General features: G+C 40.9%; 1 protein-coding gene across 2 annotated transcripts in view; it reads left to right on the top strand.

Moving 5' to 3' along the window:
- l(3)76BDm (trafficking protein particle complex subunit 8 homolog l(3)76BDm) overlaps positions 1-19971 on the top strand; it is a 196524-nt gene that overhangs the window by 30479 nt on the left and 146074 nt on the right. For both annotated transcript variants that reach the window (XM_080281518.1, XM_080281519.1), the window contains exon 4: positions 2364-2530. In XM_080281518.1, the coding sequence (XP_080137644.1) occupies positions 2364-2530 (167 nt within the window). The remainder of the gene's footprint in view (positions 1-2363; positions 2531-19971) is intronic.

Below are 19971 nucleotides of genomic sequence, written 5' to 3'. Positions count from 1 at the left end.
GAGGTGTGAAAGTGAAGATTTGGTTACCCAACTTTGCAAGTCTCCACAAGTCCTTGGGTAGTCCACGAAGGCTCAACACCTGTGTCTGGAGAAAGCTGAATGTAAGTACTATCTGCCATACCAAGCATAATGTTCTAGGGTTAATCTCTGATTTTTGGCTAATATTTTCCTACAGGTACTCAGACCGCGATACAACCCCGCCACGCGGGGGGGGGGGGTCGGCTGTCCATGGCCGCGCATTAGGGGTTAATTACACGGGATAGCCCTGCATTGGTGATTGCTTGCCTGTGGTTGATGGGTCTGCTCAGCCAGGCAGACCTGGGTCGCTCAGCTCCTGCTAAACTTGTTTAATCATCATTTTTATTGTGGCTTACTGTTTCTGATTTCCAAATCCCCTCACTCCATACATCATCCAATCCTTCACTTCATGATTAGAGATATGAGCTAATGATTTAACCCATTCACTGCATTAGTGTTTGTTTACATGTACATTCTGTTTGCGGCAGTTTTCAAATACTGTATTTAGAAAAAAAAATATTAGAAAAAATATATACAGTATTGTCAAAAGATAGAGAAAAAAATCTCGAGTTCAATGGTATATAACACAATACAGCAAACAAAAAACTTACCCCTGAAACAGGTCTGTGAAGTAATAAATATTCCCTGTGCAGTTGTGCCAGGTGAACGATGTGTTATGGTTACCCTGTGTCGTCAGTGTCAATCTTGTGCCAATCTTGCTATCTGATAAGGTGTAAATCAGCATCTGAACCATCACTGTCATCTTCTAACAACGTATCACTATCATCACTACACTCGTCCAGAGATTTCATCCAATATTTGCATGGGCTACTGCTATTGGCGGCATGGAGAAGATTTCGTACCATTACTTTCGGCATTTTGTAGGTAACTTAGCTGAGCTCTGCTCCTCGTAAAAATGCATAATCTATGTATGGCAATATTCTATAGGGTGCCATGTGTTGCTAGCTGATTTGTTTCGCGCCATTTCTGACGGCGGAATTTTTGAAAGCAGGAAATCATATATGATACAGCCACAGTCAGAGCCGTTTGGACTCAAATATCATACATGATACAGCCGCAGTCAATGGGTTAAGAGCTGCTGTTCATAACTGAGGGAGACTTGTTTGCAAGGATATGGGTGTAGGCAACTTCCAGTATAAAAACTGTAAGAAAACAGTTTTTTGTACTCAGTTTATTTGATTGCTTTGAATAATTACTAGGCTTACAGACAAGCAGTCATGCACCCACTTTTGCATCTGTGGCCTCATTGCATGTACTGCACTATGAATTTTTGGGGGTACGAAAGGAAGAAACATCATAAATGCAATCCCGGTTCTTTCATATGAAAACACAGTGGTTTAATCTCTTACTGCACTTTTATTTAATATATTTCATGTAGGCTAACCCTGATACTTTCATACAGAAAATGTATCCCCCAAATGGGTATTTTATTCAGGAATCATCACTCAGGATTGGTAAAGCTTTCCAGGTTGGTGCTGATGAGAATGGACTGTGTCAGGTTTTGATTGCTGTAGATCGGTTCAGTAGACATATTTCTACAGTATCACAAGAAGAAACTACGATTTTAAAGTAATAAAATGATTAAGTAAATAAAAACTATGCCATGTTTCCTCTAAAGGAAACCTAGTACAGGGTTGGCCAGCTGATGTTTCTATGTACTGGAAGCTAAACCAAGTGCCAAACCATCTAGCTACTGTACTTCCTAACAATGGCTGGAAGCTGTTTGGTAAAAAGAAACATGAAATGTATAACTAGATTAGGTTAAAAAAAAAATGGAGCTGGCATGGTGGGAATGGCCCAAAACACCAGTCCACAGCAGTGAAAGGGCTAATGCTTGCTTTTGTATCATTAGCGTTCTAGTGTCACTTCCAAGAATACCTTCAAAACTCACTTGCTTTTTTGGTCTTGCTAAAAGATGTTATTTACCATTATACTGTCTCCCAGAATCCTTATCTGCTCTCTACAAACTTTCTTTTCCACTCATCACTTTCTTCCCTGTTCCTCTCTTCTCTCCTTTACATACTGTTCAGTAGTGATAAGAACACCCCAGTCATAATGATGGTTTAGCCAGGTTGCATAGTATTGTCTCCAAAAGGTGACTGGCAGTCTTTTGATCTTGTAATGCCACCATGAAGAGTAGAGTGTACTTACTGTCAGATTAATTAAAATTTGTCAACCAAATGTAGACTCATACTCCTCAAGGGGGGGATATTATGAGGTTGATTGTTTTTACCATTATTCTTACCTTCATCAGAATTTTTCCGCTGATATTAATACTCCATCTGTCACCCATGGTATTACACAACCATCTATATTATTTTCAGGTTGTAGCATCAACAAGTGATGGGCCATTGGACCAATTGAACAGGCTGTCACAGTATCTTCATCAGCAGTTACACCAGACACCAGCACGCTACCCAAAGTGGTTCTCACCCAACATACTCAAATTCTACCTCCTTCTTCATGATGTCACCATTGGAGACATTACCAAGTTTGTATTTTTTGTCAGAGGCTTTGTGATTTGACCAGTATAGAATGTCCTCATTATGTGTAACTTTTTTTGGGGGGAGGGGGGAAGGCCATAGTTTAATTACACTAACTTGGGTTATCAGAGTTACATTGCTGCCAGTAAAGTTAAGTTTCCAGATTCCTCTAGTTTACGATGTTAGTTTCACATAACAAGTTTTGTAGTGGTACTGTATTTTGGAACACCTCCCTGACTTATATGAGGATTACTTGTAATTAATTAAATTTTAACCTGCATAAAATTTCAGTGCATGCAACGATAATTTTATTTTTATTTTTTTATTGGTTTGTGTTTTTTGATAGCTAGCCAATGTGTTTGCATTTTTCACTCCGTGCATCCTCTTACTGGAGGCATCTTAGGAATTTCAGACCACAGTCAGCCCCTGACGTGCACAGCTAGTGCACTAACTTGGCTGTACACTTAACATGAAACGGTGCATCTCACCCACTTTATCTCTTTATATAAGAGCTAATGTGTTAACCATTAGCTCTTATTTGTTTGTGGCCACCCCAAACGGGATTGAGGCGTCTGGCAATAGATAGATAGATAGATAGTGTTAACCATATATTGAGCCATAACCCACTTTCCCATTAAAACCCCGCATGACCCTAATTAGCCTAATGATTTGCTTTCTGAAGACATAATGTTATATTCTGTCCAGAGGTAAAACAAGTAAGGCAATGACATTAAAGAAGCTTAAAGCAATAAATACTTACAGTATTGGCAGCTGCTATTACTACTAGAAAGGTTTACACTCCCAAGTGACCCTTGTGATACTGTGACATAGAAGTTACTTTTGTTGCCTCAACTTTGCAACTCTAGTCCCTTATATCCATCTGCCGTCTCGCAGTTACGACCTTACTATCATAGCCTATAAGGATACATTAGCACGCCATTGACAGTTGACTATGCTCTTATCATTTTTGTTTTCATTTTCCCTCCTTGTCTCTCCCTTTGTTCCCCTCATTCATCATCTGTCTTTGTGCCTCCTCTGTTACTTCTCTCCCACTCTCCTCTGTCTTCTGTCACTTCTCCTCCTTTCCTTCTTCTGTTGCTGCTAAAGGAAAGACTGAAAGAAATTAATAAAAATTGAATACCAGGGAATTTAGGTCACTCTTTACCAGAACTGGCCAGACTTTGTTTACATTGCCAGAGAAGTTTACACTCTCTTTTCTCCTCCCGAGAAATTCTTTTGATACCATGGCTTAAAGGTTATTTTTGCAGCCTAGCTTTGTTAGTTTGATTCCTTATACCTTCTCTTCTCTGTCAGTCTTCTATTTCCCCTCTCTTATTACGTCCAAGGGGGTTATGTGCTTGATTCGATTAGTCTGATTGTCTGTCATTGTGTCTGTTAGTGAGATTGTGGACAAACTGTTGGATGAGATTACTCCTGATTTGGCATCATGACAGAGGATATAAAAGGTCATAGGTCATTCTTCAAGAGCAAGGTCAACTTAAAAGAATTTATACCTGATTTTGACCAGACTATGTGGAAGGATAATGAGATTCAGTTTGAGAACAGTTAGATAAAGGTAAAGGCCACATGGCAAGGTCAGGTGTTTCGTGCTTTAACTAAAGAGAGTTTATTTGATTTGGACCAGACTTCATATAATTGTTAAAAGTTAGCCAAGGAAGAAGTAATTCAGTTTTCAGAACAATAAGTCAAAGGTCAGCAGTGCAGGATGAGTTCAGCCCAAATATATTTTTATCTTATTTGGGCCAAACGTGGTGGATATGTTGGGCAGGGTTATAGGTTTGATGTTGATGTTGCTCTCTTTGAGTGCTCCCTCCCCTTCCCCCCCCCTCTCTCTCTCTATCATACATATAAATATACATCATCCAATCCTGTGTTGCCCCAGGAGGAGCATAGGAGCCCGAGGCTAGGCAAGTTGGTCCTGACATTTAAGGTGAGAGTGACCAGCCTCTCTCGTCCCTGACTGGTATTGCGTGAGCAGTAAACCCCAACCACCCCTTGGATATAAACCTACACTGGCTCAATCCGGCTGAAGCGCCTTAATTACCCACTAAACCACCAGGTGCCATAGTTTGGTTATATGGTTACCACCCAGTATAGTAAATGGTTTCCTGGCTTGACACTCAGTGTAGTCACCTGTAGGCAGAAGGAAGAGGAAATAATATATATATATATACAGTATATATATACACACAGTACCCTCACGTCCAAGACAGGTTTGTCCAAGATGGACACCATAAATAATAATCCAATATTTTGCTGTAATACGGTTGCATACATCCAATACGGAACCAACGGTTCATAACGGCCCAAATCCGAGGAGAATACAGCTATGACAGTCTCACCTGGTCCAACACAGTTCCCGCACAAGAGAGAGAGAGACGTGGTTACGATGTTGTCCAATAAAATACTGTATTGGCATCTGGTCACGTGATGAGCAGGCAGGCTGTGGGGCTTGCTTTTGTCCCTCTCACAAGAACGTTGTGGACACACTTACCACGTGTTGCACTCAGCATTTGCTCCTGGATTATTGCCTTTCCTCAAGTAACCTTGTCTAGGACACTGTCTGCTAACCCCTTGCAGCGTCGCCATTTACCTCAGACTGCTAAAGCTGGAGATAACTGAACTACTAAGCTGGAGATAACAAGCTCAGAAACATACACACTTTCAAGGTGAGGAAATTTGTTTTGGTGACAAAAATAGGTCTAGCTTGATGTTTTTAGGGGCACTTTTCGAAGATTTTGTGACAGTATTGATTTTTTCCATAAGGTCTTTTGTTGGTCCAAGACATTTCTCGTCGAAGACGGGACCCTCAGGCAACAGTATTACCGTCTTGGACACGAGGGTAGTGTATATATTCAGTAACACTGTATATATATGTGTATTTATATATACAGGCATATATATACATTATATATATATATATATATATATATATATATATATATACTGTATATATATACATACATACATATACGGGTATACCCCGGTTTAACGATGCTGTTGGTTAGGTAAAAACCCATCGTTAGGCGGGGTATCATATATCAGGATAGGTTTAGCATGTTAAGTGATGGGATACGTTTTTCAGCCTTGGGTGTCCCTCCTAACCAAGTCCAAACCTACCCAAATGAGCCCCAAAACAAGTTGAAAGCCAGTCTAAATGACCTAACAGCTGTAAAAGAAGCTAACCTAAGCCTAACACCTGTAAATAACTCACTAAAATCAACAAATAAAATCTGAAAAGCATCAAATATAAGTCTGGAAAAAATCTCCCTTAGTCAACTGTACCCCAGCATGACAATGATTGCCCCACCTATTGCTAAAACACATTAATCTAAGTTTAAAAACTGTTTATAAATCAACCAAAACACACAGTTTTAGTCTAGAATATCATCAGAATCATTTTAAAAAATCAACCCATTGTTAGGCTGGGTATGGTGGTATTTTTACCCCCATCGTTAAGCTGGGCTTTCGCATGTAAGGGTATCGTATATCAGGATATTACTGTATGTTTGTTTATACAGTAAGACCTCACTGTAATGGACTAATTGGGGCCCAATCCATTCTGAAAAATGCGAAATTCTGATAAAGTGACATCCGGACTTCCCCCTGCTAATCCAGACTTTTTCCTATATATCAGACATTAGTCCGGATTGCATGAACGGTTTTTAAACTTTTTTGACTACCATTGTGGTACTGTGCTGTGTTATAACTTCACTACATTAATCAAATGTTATATATATAATAATACTGGAGACTGATAAACATGTCTTTTATTTGCCTTATTGTGGTGAACATAGTCGAAGCGGTCAGTCAGTCCGGACTGCTTCTGGCTTTATCTGACTTTTTCTGATATATAGGAATTTAGTCCGGTAGCTCCTCAAGTCCGATAAAAGCAAATTCCGGTCTACTGAAGTCCGTTATATTGAGGTTTTACTGTGTGTATATATATATATATATATATATATATATATATATATATATATATATATACAGTGGAAGCTCGATTATCCAGGCTCGGATTATCCAGCTTTCGGTATATCCGGGCCGTGACAATGGTTCAGTGGTACAGTAATTCATAGAATTATCCGTACGAATGCTTCGGTTTAAACAGGAAGCATCCAGTTGCTAGGGTGAGAGGCATGGATAAACCAGAGGGGGTCTTGCTTACCCTGCCCCCACACACACCTCCTGCTCACAACTCGATCACAAGGATGGTAGGGTGAAGTTTGGTGAGGCAACTGATACTCCTGACGTAGCCTAACCTTGCTTAACTACTTAATAATTTAACCTAATTTAACCTAACCTGACCTAACCTGGGCTCCAGTTAAGAAATTGGGAAACTAAATCCACTTCTGTGTACGATGAGTTTCTTCCTTTATGCCTGAAGCAATCGTAGGTACGGCTTAAAGAACGTGATAAAAGAGAAAATCTTTCAACAAGAGAATGTAATTTACTACCTTCAAAATAGAAAAACACAGAAAACAAACTGGAGGAATATGAAGTGAATTGGTGAAGTCTTTAGGCTGTATGCTTAGACGAAAAGTAATGGGTTTCCCAGTTTTAAGGAACGAAATGAAACAAGAATGTCTGCTAATCAGAAAAAAAAAAATTACTCATCTCATGTGTTCTCGCAAGTTAGCATTCAGTTTTGCATTCTTCGTTAGGTATCGCGCCTCTCAACACATTTCTGACCAACAGAGCATTGTTATTTCTTCCTCTTACATTTACTGTTCACTCTTTTGTTCGTTCTTAAGTGTACTGTATGTATGAAAGAGAGTATTAATACAAACAATAATGCATTCCATTAACCCCATCATAGCTGTCAGCCTCGAACAATGGTTTACTGTACCGGTGTCAGAGATGTTGGGTTAGGGAGAGCTATAAAAAACTGCGAACAATTATGGGAAGGGAACGAAGGTCACTGGTATGTTTTCACGACCCTCCTCTATCATCTCAAACAGTCAGGCGGCCTGCCACTTCATCTCAGATGTTTTCGCCGATATGTTTAAATGCTAATGTAACATGCACCCTAATTATGAGTAAGTTTCTTCCATTATGCCGGAAACAATCGTAGGTAAGGCTTAAGGAACATTATGATAATAAGAAAACAAACTAGAAAAATACAGAAAACAAACTAGAGAATATGAATTGAATTGGTTAGGTTATTAGGGTGTATGCTTGGACGAAAATTTACGAGTTTCACAATTATAGGGGACGAAATGGAACAATTATGTTTACTAATAAGAAAAAATACTTTCATCTCAAGTGTTTTCGTAAGGTGGCATTCAGTTCCACATTCTTTGTTCGATGTCGCTTCCCAACACATTTCGGACCGACAGAGCAAACAGTTATTTCTGCTCCTTACAGTTAAGTGTACATTTATTGCACATTCTTTTGTTCGTCCATGTATGTGTGAAAGAGAGAGTATTGATACAAACAATAATGTATTCCATTAACCCCTTATGGCTGCTAGCCTTGAACAATGCTTTACTGTACCGGTGTCAGTAACGTTAAGTTAGGGAGAGCCATAAAAACTGCAAACAATTATGGGAAGGGAACGGTCACTGGTAAGTTTACACGACCGTACTCTACCATCCCAAACAGCTCGGCGGTCCTTTCATCCCAGATGTTTTCGCCGACATGTTTAAATGCTAAAGTAACATGCACCCTAACTTTGTTTAAATTCTAATGTAACATGCCCCCTAATTTTCTTTCACGAATCACAGCAAATCACAAGATGGGTTTAGGGAGGAGGGGAAAAAGCCAGGTGTACCAGACGAGTCTTTTCAAATCTGTAAGAAAAAGAAACTGACTTTATACCTTTGAAAAAATGGTTTCAAGGTCTGCCACGGGAGCACACAAATTTCTGAACTCACGAACATTGAGGATTTGAGGGGGGTAAACATACGCTTTGCTGTAAGCAGTAAAAACACCTTACCAAATCAGTTCATCCTTATAGTCTGTTATATTTTTCTGATTATTTCTGGGTTGGTAAATAAACATTTCTTGTTAAATCTTTCCCCACTGTTTTTAGCTGCTCTGGTGTGACTCTTTGATTCGTTAACGTAACGGCAGAAGACACTGTTCTAATCTAAGTGTTTAAACCTGGCCTAACCTAGCTTAACTGCCCCTAATAATGTAACCTAACCTAATCTTCAGTTGGGAAGTTGGGAAACGAAGTCCACATTTGGGTATGATGAGTTTCGTTCATTGTGCTGGAAACAATCGTATGTACAGCTTTAGAACGAGACGATACTAACAGTGAGGAAATCTTTCAGTAAGAAAACGTGATTTACCGAACTGAATATAGTCTGAAAAATACTGAAACAAGCTGGAGGAATATACATTGAACTGGAAAGGTCTTTCTGGTACTTAAAGTGTACATTTACCGGTAAATAAATCAGTCTAACAGTACAGTACAGTACTTGTGTTTCCGCTGGATTAATCGTGCTTTCGGACTAAGCGGGCACCCCTTAACACCATATAGCCCGGATAATCGGGCTATCTCTGTATATATATATATATATATATATACAGTAATCACTCCAATATCCGACGTAATAGAGCCATTGGTAGGTCCGGTTATTGGTTTTATCCGGATTTTGGGCCCCAGCTTATGGACTTGTACTTATGGACCCTAACTCAGAGAAACACCTAAACAACTCCCTCTGGACATGCATAGCACTTATTTAACACCCTAATCACATCAATAAGGCACATAAATGACTGAAATAAATGCAAAAGAAACATAAAATGAGGGTTTAGAAGTATGTTCATACATTAATAAACATTCTGGTACTTATGGACCCTAACCTAGCCTAACTTAGAAAAACACATTCCTACTACACATGCATGAGGTAAGTATAGTATGGAAAAAAGTACAGTATGAAACATTCTGGTAAGTATAGTATGGAAAAAGTACAGTATGAAACATTCTGGCTACTTACAGCAAGTCCCTGGCCACCTCGATGAATAACCGCCTCCTCTCGGACTCTGACAGTAAGAACGATTTCCTGAAGCACTTGCAGTACGCTCTTCCTGAAGTCTTGCACTGAACTTAGTCAATAACACACAGAAGTCCGTTCTCTTCGCAGTGTTCACTTTAGTCCAAATAATGTTCCATTTCAATTTAGTGTTGCACATTAACTTTTCCCAATCTTTTCAAAATTTCCAAAGCCAAAACAAAGAAATTTATTTACATTAAATTTAGTTTCCACTGAGTCTTTTCTCTCAACTCGAAAACCTTAACACAACACCATTTTTTTCACTGCACAACACTCAAAATTCCCATGTGGTCTAGTGGAGAAGTTCTTGCTGTTTATTCACTGTCAGAGTCTGAGAGTATCACTGGCAGGCGACCAAGGGGTGCATCGCTGGGTCGTGGTAATGGCGTACCCACTGCAGAGGACTCTGAGGAAAGCCGCAAACTCACGTCGAGCGGTGACTCCACCGTGGCTGGTGTGCTGGGCTGTGGCTTGGAGCATGAGGGCCTGTCTTGGGAAGGCAACGGAGTGGAGCCAGGGCTTGGCACAGCAGGGTTCACGGGCCTGAAAAAACTGTCAGTCGTTGACTGACGCAAGGACTGACGATTCTGGCGATTGATGATGCGCTGCCTGAAAGCACGCACTTCCTCCACGAGTCCCAAGGGCCCCATCTCCCTGTTGCAGTCCGGGTGTTCCAGGTAGTCTAGGACGAACTCTAGATGTTCCCGGAGTGCGCTCAGCTTGGGGATGGCTGGAGTAGTGTCCTGCTGAGAGGAGTCCGCATCATCGTCGCCTTCGTCGTCGGAACCTTCAAGTTCGGGACTGACACCAGCAACCGAAGACGCGATCTCGATATCAGACAACGTCTGATACCCAGGATCGCCCTCGTCGTCGTCCAACCACTCACGAACATCGTTCACATCAACATTGTCGCCGTGCGTACGTAGCCATGCATGGAAGTCATCCACGTCAAACCCTAGAAAATCGTACTCCACATCCGTTCCGAGAAGCAGACGAGACCAACCATTTTCAAGAGTTTTCACAGGGACTTCCTTCCATGCACTAGCCCAGTTGTACAGCGCAGACTTGATGTTGTAGCGGCGAAGGTTTTCCAAAGTCAGCTTGCCTCACGTGTCATGTCCTTCTCTGCGCTCGTCCTCGTCCTCGAGAACAGCCATCACCTCGTCCAGGAACTTCCGATGATACAGGCGCTTTGTTGCCACGATCACTCCTTGGTCCATGGGTTGAATGAGAGCAGTCGTATTAGGTGGCAGAAACATGCACCTAATACGGCCATTCTCAGCAACCAAGCCCTTGTCGCACGGGTGGGCAGGTGCATTGTCGAGCAGAAGGAGAGCCTTTACCTGGTCGCGAGGGATTCCCAGTGTCTTCGTCTGGTAATGGATGACCTCCTTGACGAAGTGACGGTGAAACCAGTCTTTGAAAATCACAGCTGTGAACCATGCTTTCAAAGAATGATACCAGACGACAGGAAGGATATCCATCACCCACGAAGGCACCGAGGCTGCTTTGCACGGCCAACAACAGCGGGCTTAAGCCGGTGCATGCCGTTAGCACTGGCACAACACAAAGCAGATATCCGTTCCTTGGAAAGCTTGGGGCCAGGTACACGCTTCTCCGTCTCCTCGGCTAGAGTGTTCATTGGCAGCGAGCGATAGAATAGGCCAGTTTCGTCAGCATTGTAGACTTGACCGAGAGTTAGGCCCTCCCTGTCGATCAAGCTTTTCACCTTGTGCCGAAACTCGTCGACTCCATCCTCGTTAGCGTCCAATGCTTCGCCATGTGCTTTATGGTTAGTAAGGCCATGTCGAAACTTGAACGCGAAGAGCCAACCCTCGGATGCCTTGAAGTCTAGGGCGTCGTGAAGCCTTGCGAACTTCTCAGCAGCAGCCTTCAGCTCCGTTCCACATACCATCAAACCAGCTGCACGTTGCTGTCGGTACCAAATCAACGTGGATCGGTCGATTTCTGCAAACTTGGGGGTAAACATAACCTTCCTTTCCACGTTGCATTTGCTTCGCGACGAGAAGTCAGCCGTGTACTGCATGAGTTTGTCTCGGGAACATTTGATATCGAACAAAGTCGACCGGGCCAGGTTGTACTCGCGGAGAATGCAGGAAGAAGACCAACCCGCATCAACTTTCTCCAATATCTCCCTCTTCTTTTCCAGAGTCAACACCACTCTCTTCCTTTTCTCAGGTGGCGGGGCCATCATCACACACACTAAGAGGAGGCCCGAGAGCAGCAGGAGGCCCTGCAGCTGGTACGGCACCACCACAAAAGCGAGCACGTGGGCAGCCATTGCGAAGAGTGTAGGTCCAGTCGCGGTGAGAGACAGGCGGGAAGTGGGGAGGATGCAGCGGCGCTCTATCAGACGTTGGAGGAATGACACACCAAAACAATGCTCTCCTGCGGCGCATGCGGCAAGTTCAAATTACGGACGGGAAAGAATCAGTTTTTTTTTTTTTTTTTTGGATCCCAGGACGATAAGGTCCGGTTAGTGGGGATGTTCGGTTATTGGGCGTCCGGATATTAGAGTGATTACTGTATATATATATACATATATATATACCTGTATATATATATACATATAGGGAGGTCCTGAAGATACGAGCAGTTATGTTCCATCTGGCATAGTCATGTAATGAATTCTCGTATGGGTATAATGAATCGCATAACTTTTGGGTTCAAGGACCCCCATCACAGTTAAGTTTCCCAAGCTAAAATATACGATACCAAACGCAACAAGCATATCTGTATTACTGAACAGTAGATAAAGCAACCTGAAAGAGCAGATAACATGAGTGCAAAGTAAGTAAACATATAAAACATGCATAACACTCATCTGTTGGTGGTAATGTTGTGTTGGAGGTGGGAAGCTGGCCTGGCAGTTGCCACCTGAGCAACATTGTCAGATTCCCAAACCCACATTAATGTACCCGGTTTGTTAAAATTATCGTCTTTTGATCAAAATTATCGTACTCAAGAACAAAGTCATTGCTTCATATAAGTTGGTAATTACTGTGGAATTAATTTATTTGTGTGGAGTGATTACTGTAATTAATGTTATTGAATTTGTTTAACTGTTAAGTACCTACCAGATTATAATACTGGTTATCGTAAGAGTTACTAAATCCTACTCTTGTACTAGTCTTACAATAGACTTGTTAATTTTGCAATTCCCGCTTTATTTTTCAGATTATGAAATTATGAAAGTTATCGCATTATCACATGCATGCTGTTGCATATCGCAAAGTGTGCCAAAATATCGCATTTTGCAATAATTATCGCGTATTGGCAACGCTGCAGCTGAGCAGTCTTGCTCTTTCTCTCCGAGGTTGAGAGAAAATGGCGGTGACTGCATTTGCTGGGATGACTGAGCTAGAATCCTCACACCACGCCCCAGACTGAATGTCATATCATTGGATTTTCGAGTGTATATCGAAAATAGACCCTAATTTACCCAGGTCACATCATCGGTTTCTCATATATCAAATGGTTGTATAATGGGATCTACCACGCATATATATATATATATATATATATATATATATATATATATATATATACATATATATATATATATATATATATATATATATATATATATATACTGTATATGAGGCGTCTAGAACCAAAGGGGCATCGGCGCCAAAATGTACTTTTGAGTTATGACGCTTTAAAGTTGTGTTTATGGCAACGTCATAACCAGAAGGCATTAAACAGACCTTTTATACATCAAAATGATCATCAGCGCCTATGCTCTACATGTACAGCCAAAAATACAAAACAGTAATAACCGTAACCACAAAATATGCAGTAAACCAAACCCCCAATTTATAAATGGGCATAATAACATATTGTAGGGATTTAAAAACATAGCAGAAAAAACATCAACGAATGTATTAATGTACAAAACTTGATTAACTGAAGATTCCAGTTCACTTAATATTAATAAACGAATAATTATTACTGTAATTTCACGTTTTTGACAACTAAATCTGAAATCAATGCAGTTATTATTTTTCCTCTACCATAATAGATTGAAATAATAACACTAAAAAAAAAAAAAAAGTAGTGTAGTGCTTAAGTAAATTGAGAAGGGGTAGTGGGGGGTTAAATGGTGGGGTCGTCATCTAGGAGATCGACATCCAACTCTGCCTCCTCGGTGCCACGCCCCCTCCCGCTGTCTCCCCTCACCACTCTCTTTTCCTCTTCCTTTCTACCTTTTTCCACTTCTCCACACACTTCGGACACTTACGAGAGGTTATAGGCACCACCTCCTCACTGTAACTATGTGATGAACTCATCTTGCCACCCCCCCTTCAACCCCGATAACAACAGCTCATCTTGTCGCCAATAAGCTACGATAAATGGAGTAAAAATCCAATACGTAATAATTAGACACCTCAGTTAATACGGGAGGGAAGTCTCACCAGCACACCGGGTGGGCCACACGCTTGCTGATTGGCTGCTCTGGGGGAGTGGCAGAGAGTGAGAATGCTGATTGGTTTGGGCTGTGTGGCTTAGATGCCTGCCTGCTCTGATTTGTTCGCCCGGCAGCATGGACAAACCCACGTAACTTTGAGCCCCTCTACCACTGTCCAGAAGGCCGAATCTTGTATGGCAACCAGTGCTGTCACTGAGAAGAGGGTTAAGCCTGTTGTCTCCCCTACCTAACTCAAAACCAGTATATTGGTGGGGATGCCCCTTTGGCTCTAGACGCCTCATATAATGTATATATATATATATATATATATATATATATATATATCACAAATTGACCTAGGACCTACACACACAGAATTGCTCTGGGAGAGTTGTCTGTCTTTGCTTTTTGTTTCCATCTCTACTAAGTGAATTTCTTGGGCAAGAAGTTACTGGCAACTCCTCCGGTATTGGCGGGAGGTGGTGAAACACTCAGCACGTCAGTGTTCGCCCAGAAGCGAGAGTGGGAGTATATGTTCCCGTCACTCCGAGCTTGCACTTCCCTCTTTTTTCTTATGCGTTATTGTTTGCCTTGTTATTTTCCTAGAGTCGAGTTGTCATGAATGGAAAGTGCTGCTTAAGGGATGAGAGGGTCTGAATCATTGCACGGAGGCAGGATTATGTCCCTATCAACATGATTTGTGAACATGCTGGACGCGCAAAGTCGACTGTCATGAAGATTTGTGCTGCAGCACACAGCCTGCCACCTGATGTCATACCAGAGCACAAGCCTGGCGGTGGAAAGAAGAGGACGACTTCCAGAGGTACAGATACGCTTCTGAAGAGGGAAGTAATCAAGAATCCTCGACTGACAGCAGCAGAATTGAAGAGAATGCATCCCCAGCTGTTACAAGACGTCTCAGTTTGAACTATCCAACACCGCGTGCAGAAGGAGCTGGGTTTGCCAAGCCGCACTGGAGCCAAGAAACTGCTTCTCACTGACTGCATGAAGAAGCAGCGCATTCAGTTGCCGAGAAGTATGCACACTGGAGATCGGGTGAGTGGAGAAAAGTTATGCTTTCTGATGAAAACACATTTCAAGTGTTCCAGATGCGTTCTGCCAAGGTTCGTCGCCCTGCCTCCTGTATTTGATATGACCCTGCTTACACAGTGTCGACTGTTAAGCTCCCACAATCAGTAATGGTATGGGGGTGTTTCTCAGGTGAAATGGGAAGGGGAGGCCTCTACTTTCTTCCTATGAACTTGATGACGAATGGTGGCTGGTACATTCAAGTTCTGAAAGATCATCTGTTAAATTTTTTTGCTATTCATGGGTGCGGCTTTTTCATGCACAATTCAGCTCCATGTCACAAGTCAAGAAAGTTGACAAAATGGCTTCAGGATAATTGGACTGAGGTCCTCGACTGGCCTGGCAACAGTCCGGATCTAAATCTGATAGAGAACTGCTGGACAAAGATGAAGAAAATCGTGGCAGAGAAGACACCCAATCTTGACAACCTCAAGACTGAACTGACAGATGTTTAGTGCAAAGAAATGTCCTTAGATTACTGTAGAGATCTAAATGATTCCTTGCCAAAACGCATCCAACTGGTCCTGAAAAACAAGGGAAACATGATTTCATACTAACCATCTCTGGCACAATCATATGAATCGTGTGACATGCGGTTTAGTAGGAAAAAGCTCAGTCACTTGAATCGTGGTCCTAAGCACAAAAATATTTGCCCAAAAATAAGTTTTTGGTCGATTTGCGTGAAATTTTGGTGCGTTTTAGTGGGCACATCTATCTCCCGAGGTAAGGCATTGGCAACACTGTGACTATTCTGATGAGACAGTGCATAGCAGAAAAACCTCAGTATCTCACGAGCAGCCGGGCTGGAGGGTTGCGTGGCTGTCAGTTGTCCCTTTAAACCTGCCATTTTCCCCCCTCCCACCCGAGACAGAAGCCATCAATGAAATATTGTGATTGTACAGTGTTTTTGACTATAATGTGAAGTGATTGTGTCTATGGAACATAGATATATTGTTTGTAAAGCATTGGGGCCCGTTATGAGCCATTAGGCCTACAGGCAGGAGTCTGGTTTGTTATACCGGGGTTTCCACCTCCTTCACCCTGCCCGTAACTGATGAGTAGCTTACCTTTTTATAGTGAAGCCAATACTTATATTTGTGAAACATATAGTGCCTGGATTGGTGAAACAACTGACCTACCATAGCAGGCATTATGTACTCCATAGAGATATGCAACAGTCGCTAAGGAAACAGGCGGTCACGTACGCCATACAGTCTGAAAAGGAATAAGAGAGGAGGTTGGGATGGAATCATGTGATAGTGTTTTATATTGCATATGGTTTAGTGTGAAACATACATAAAAAAATAGTGCAGCCAGTGTTCACTGAGAAATATTGCATGCATTGACTGACTTAGCTCAAACCTAACGCAAGTATCAGAGACAACAAATGTGCCACACAGTCACAGACTTCAGTGAAAAGTATTGTACCAGTCTTAGACAGTGCTATATTGCGTATGGTTTAGTGTGAAACATAAGTATAAAATATATATATATATATATATATATATATATACATATATATATACAGTATATATATATACAGGTAAGCCCTTAATTCACGCGAAATTTTTTCACGCGATTTTGGTTATCCACGAATTTTTCGTACAATAATTAAAACAAAATTATAGTATTCAAATAATTTTAATATACAAGAAAAATAAATAAAATATAAAAATGCCTACCTGCTGCCTGTGTGCATACATATATGTAAGTGTGTGTGTGTGTGTGTGTGTGTGTGTAAGGTCGGTCCACACAGTCAGTTTGAATCCGACGGTCGAACCATGCATAACTCGCGAATCGTTATTTGTGGCTTATTTTTCTGCCTTCCAGTGATTGCTTGCCTTGTCTGCCAACCTGGGGCCTAAGCCTAGTGCTAGTGATGCATGTGGTAACACACCAAAACGGACTCGTAAAGTGATGTTGCTGACAGAGAAAGTTAAAGTGTTGGACAAACTTAAGGGAGGAATGTCGGCGACAGTTCCCCGTCAGGACGATTTCCCGTCATTTATTTACATACCAGTTTATTTACCAAGTACAGTACAGGTAACTCGCACGGAACACATGGGTTTCGTTCCTACCGTGTCGTGTTAGGTGCGAAATCGCGTATATTTAAACTACTTCGTATTTTGCTCCCTAGACCCCCCAAATGTGTTGTTTTGCTGTTATCTGTCACTGGTAATCACTAGAAAGCACTTTAAGTGGTTAGAAGGTTTATTTAATGTTATAACTCACAAATACAGTACTCCACAGCAAAACTTCAACACACAAATACTGTACGTAAACACAAGGAAACATTCCGACGCCGATCATAGGTAATTATATTAATGAGGTTAACTGGTACCAGTACTTTAACTTACAAGTACATACCAGAACAGTACATATTTAACTTAGAAATGCAGCACTGTGATATTGAATGATTTCAGTGCATAATCTGTTAGGAATGGCTGGAAAAAAAAAAAATGTTATGAATACATTTTCACCTTTTTGATATATGTTTATGGTAGTTTCGAGTTATTTTTTACGTTATCGTTGTGCCCATGCTTGGAAAAGGGAGCGAAAGAGTTGAATTTTCAGTCCTAAATGAGAAAACTGCACGTCCTCCAAGGCTAGACTCTGTCACGGAAGAATAAAGTGGAGGGTCAGTCCGATTAGCAATAAGGAAGTTGTGTCACAACTTCCAGCTCCCACACCACGAGAATGGCTAAAAATAGAATCGTAATGCAGTTTCAGAACTAACAATAAGTCTATTACGAATACAGATACAAAGCAGAAATAAATACGTTTACAGACAGGGAAAACGTACTTCTTCCATCATAACATGTTCATCTTTCTCTATCATTTTACGTTCTTTATCATTTTACCTTGTTATTTTCGCAATATATATTGCTGTCTCGTAAACAGGGTGGTTGTTTGTGTTTTGCAAGGGAGGAAAAAGATTGTATTTTTTGTCTGGGCCGAGATAATGGGTGTAACTATGTGTGGTTAGGCATGGCCACGAGCGAAAAAATCGTACATCCACTCATCACTATAGCAGGTGGTGAACTGAGAGGGTGAAGTCAAGGTCAGTCTCATGTCCCAGATTTTCGTTCACTTCCCGAAAGTTTTCACAGTTTTCTACAAGTTGCACTGCATCATAATTATGATCCAAACCATTACAGCAAACCTGAGCAAATAGGTAAAGATACCAAGACAAAAATGTATTTTTCTCTTATTATAAGTCTTTAACGAACAAACAAAAAAGGCAATGTTCCGACGCCGATCATGGGTAATCATATAAATCAGGTTACCTGGTTACAAGGCTTTATTTAATGCTTTAATTGCTTACAAGTACATAGCAGAACAGTAAATATTTAACTTACAAATACAGTACTGTAGAAAAGCAGTACAGTAAGAGTTTAACGAACAAACAAAAAAGGCAATATTCCGACCCTGATCATGGGTAATCATATAATTCGGATTAACTGGTTACAAGGCTTTATTTAATGATTTAACTTTATTTAAGTGCTTACAAGTACAGTACATACGAGAACAGTAAATATTTAACTTACAAATACTGTACAGTACTGTGGAAAAAACGAGCAAATAAAAAAGGCAATATTTTGACGCCTATCAGGTAAACTGGTTATAAGACTTTATTTCTTGCTTTAACGTTATTTAATAGTACTTTAAGTTGCACATAAACTTACCAGAACAGTACAGTACTGTAAATATTTAACTTACAAATACTGTGCTCAGGAATGTCTCACTCACTGAATAATTTCCCGCCTAGATCGTAACGTAATCAAAACAAACCGCGCGCTGCAGTGACGTTCGAAGATTTGATCTTTCAAAGGCCACTCCTGCGTTAATTTGTAGTTTTCATAATGTTTTTTTAATCTTACGTTGTCTTATATGTATCCCAGCCCTTACCGTGTATAATTGCGAGCGCGTTCCGTGAGATCGTGTTCCGTGCGAGTTACCTGTACACTTGTTTTTTACTTATATGAGATATAAAATCTACCTGAAAATTAGTTTTTAAAATATTAATTAATCAATAATAAGTATAATTATAGAATGACGGAATTGTCCATGTTTTGATGGTGAATTGACTTCATTGTGAATTGTCTCTGAACCGTGTGTTTGGGCCCAAGTGAGTCAACTGTTCTTACAATAAAGAAGGCAGAACGTAGCATACGGGAGTCAGTGTGGGCTAGTGCACCAGACTGTGCTAAAGTGTCTTCATCTACGCCTGTGAACTGGCTTGGAACCATATGTTTGGGGTGAATGAGTCAACTGTTTGGACAATAAAGAAGGCAGAATGTAGCATATGGGAGGCAGTGAGGGTTTGTGCACCAGACTGCTAAAGTGTCTCCACCTACGCTTGTGCTTGTCAGGTTTCAGTGTTAAATTTCTTACATTTTTGTTGTTTTTCATACTTTATGCTAGTTTATAAGGTGTATGTAATGCATAAACAGTATTATTTAGATGTAATATACTTAGTAGACATGCATAATTATGTGCACACAAGGGCAGAATGTATACGCGAATTTACCACATATGCGAAGGATTTGGGAACGTAACCCTTGCGTGAATTAAGGGCTTACCTGTATGTATATATATATATATATATATATACAGGTAACTCGCACGGAACACGTGGGTTTCGTTCCTACCGTGCCGTGTTAGGTGCGAAATCACGTATATTTAAACTACTTCGTATTTTGCTCCATAGACCCCCCAAATGTGTTGTTTTGCTGTTATCTGCCACTGGTAATCACTAGAAAGCACTTTAAGTGGTTAGAAGGTTTATTTAATGTTATAACTCACAAATACAGTACTCCTGAGCAAAACTTCAACACACAAATACTGTACGTAAACTTTACGCAAGGAAACATTCCGACGCCGATCATAGGTAATCATATAAATT

This window comes from Coenobita brevimanus, chromosome 89 (genome assembly GCF_032717465.1).
Source record: "Coenobita brevimanus isolate Jiangsu-jjx chromosome 89, ASM3271746v2, whole genome shotgun sequence".
Taxonomy (NCBI): domain Eukaryota; kingdom Metazoa; phylum Arthropoda; class Malacostraca; order Decapoda; family Coenobitidae; genus Coenobita; species Coenobita brevimanus.
This window is presented reverse-complemented; position numbering and strand designations above follow the sequence as displayed.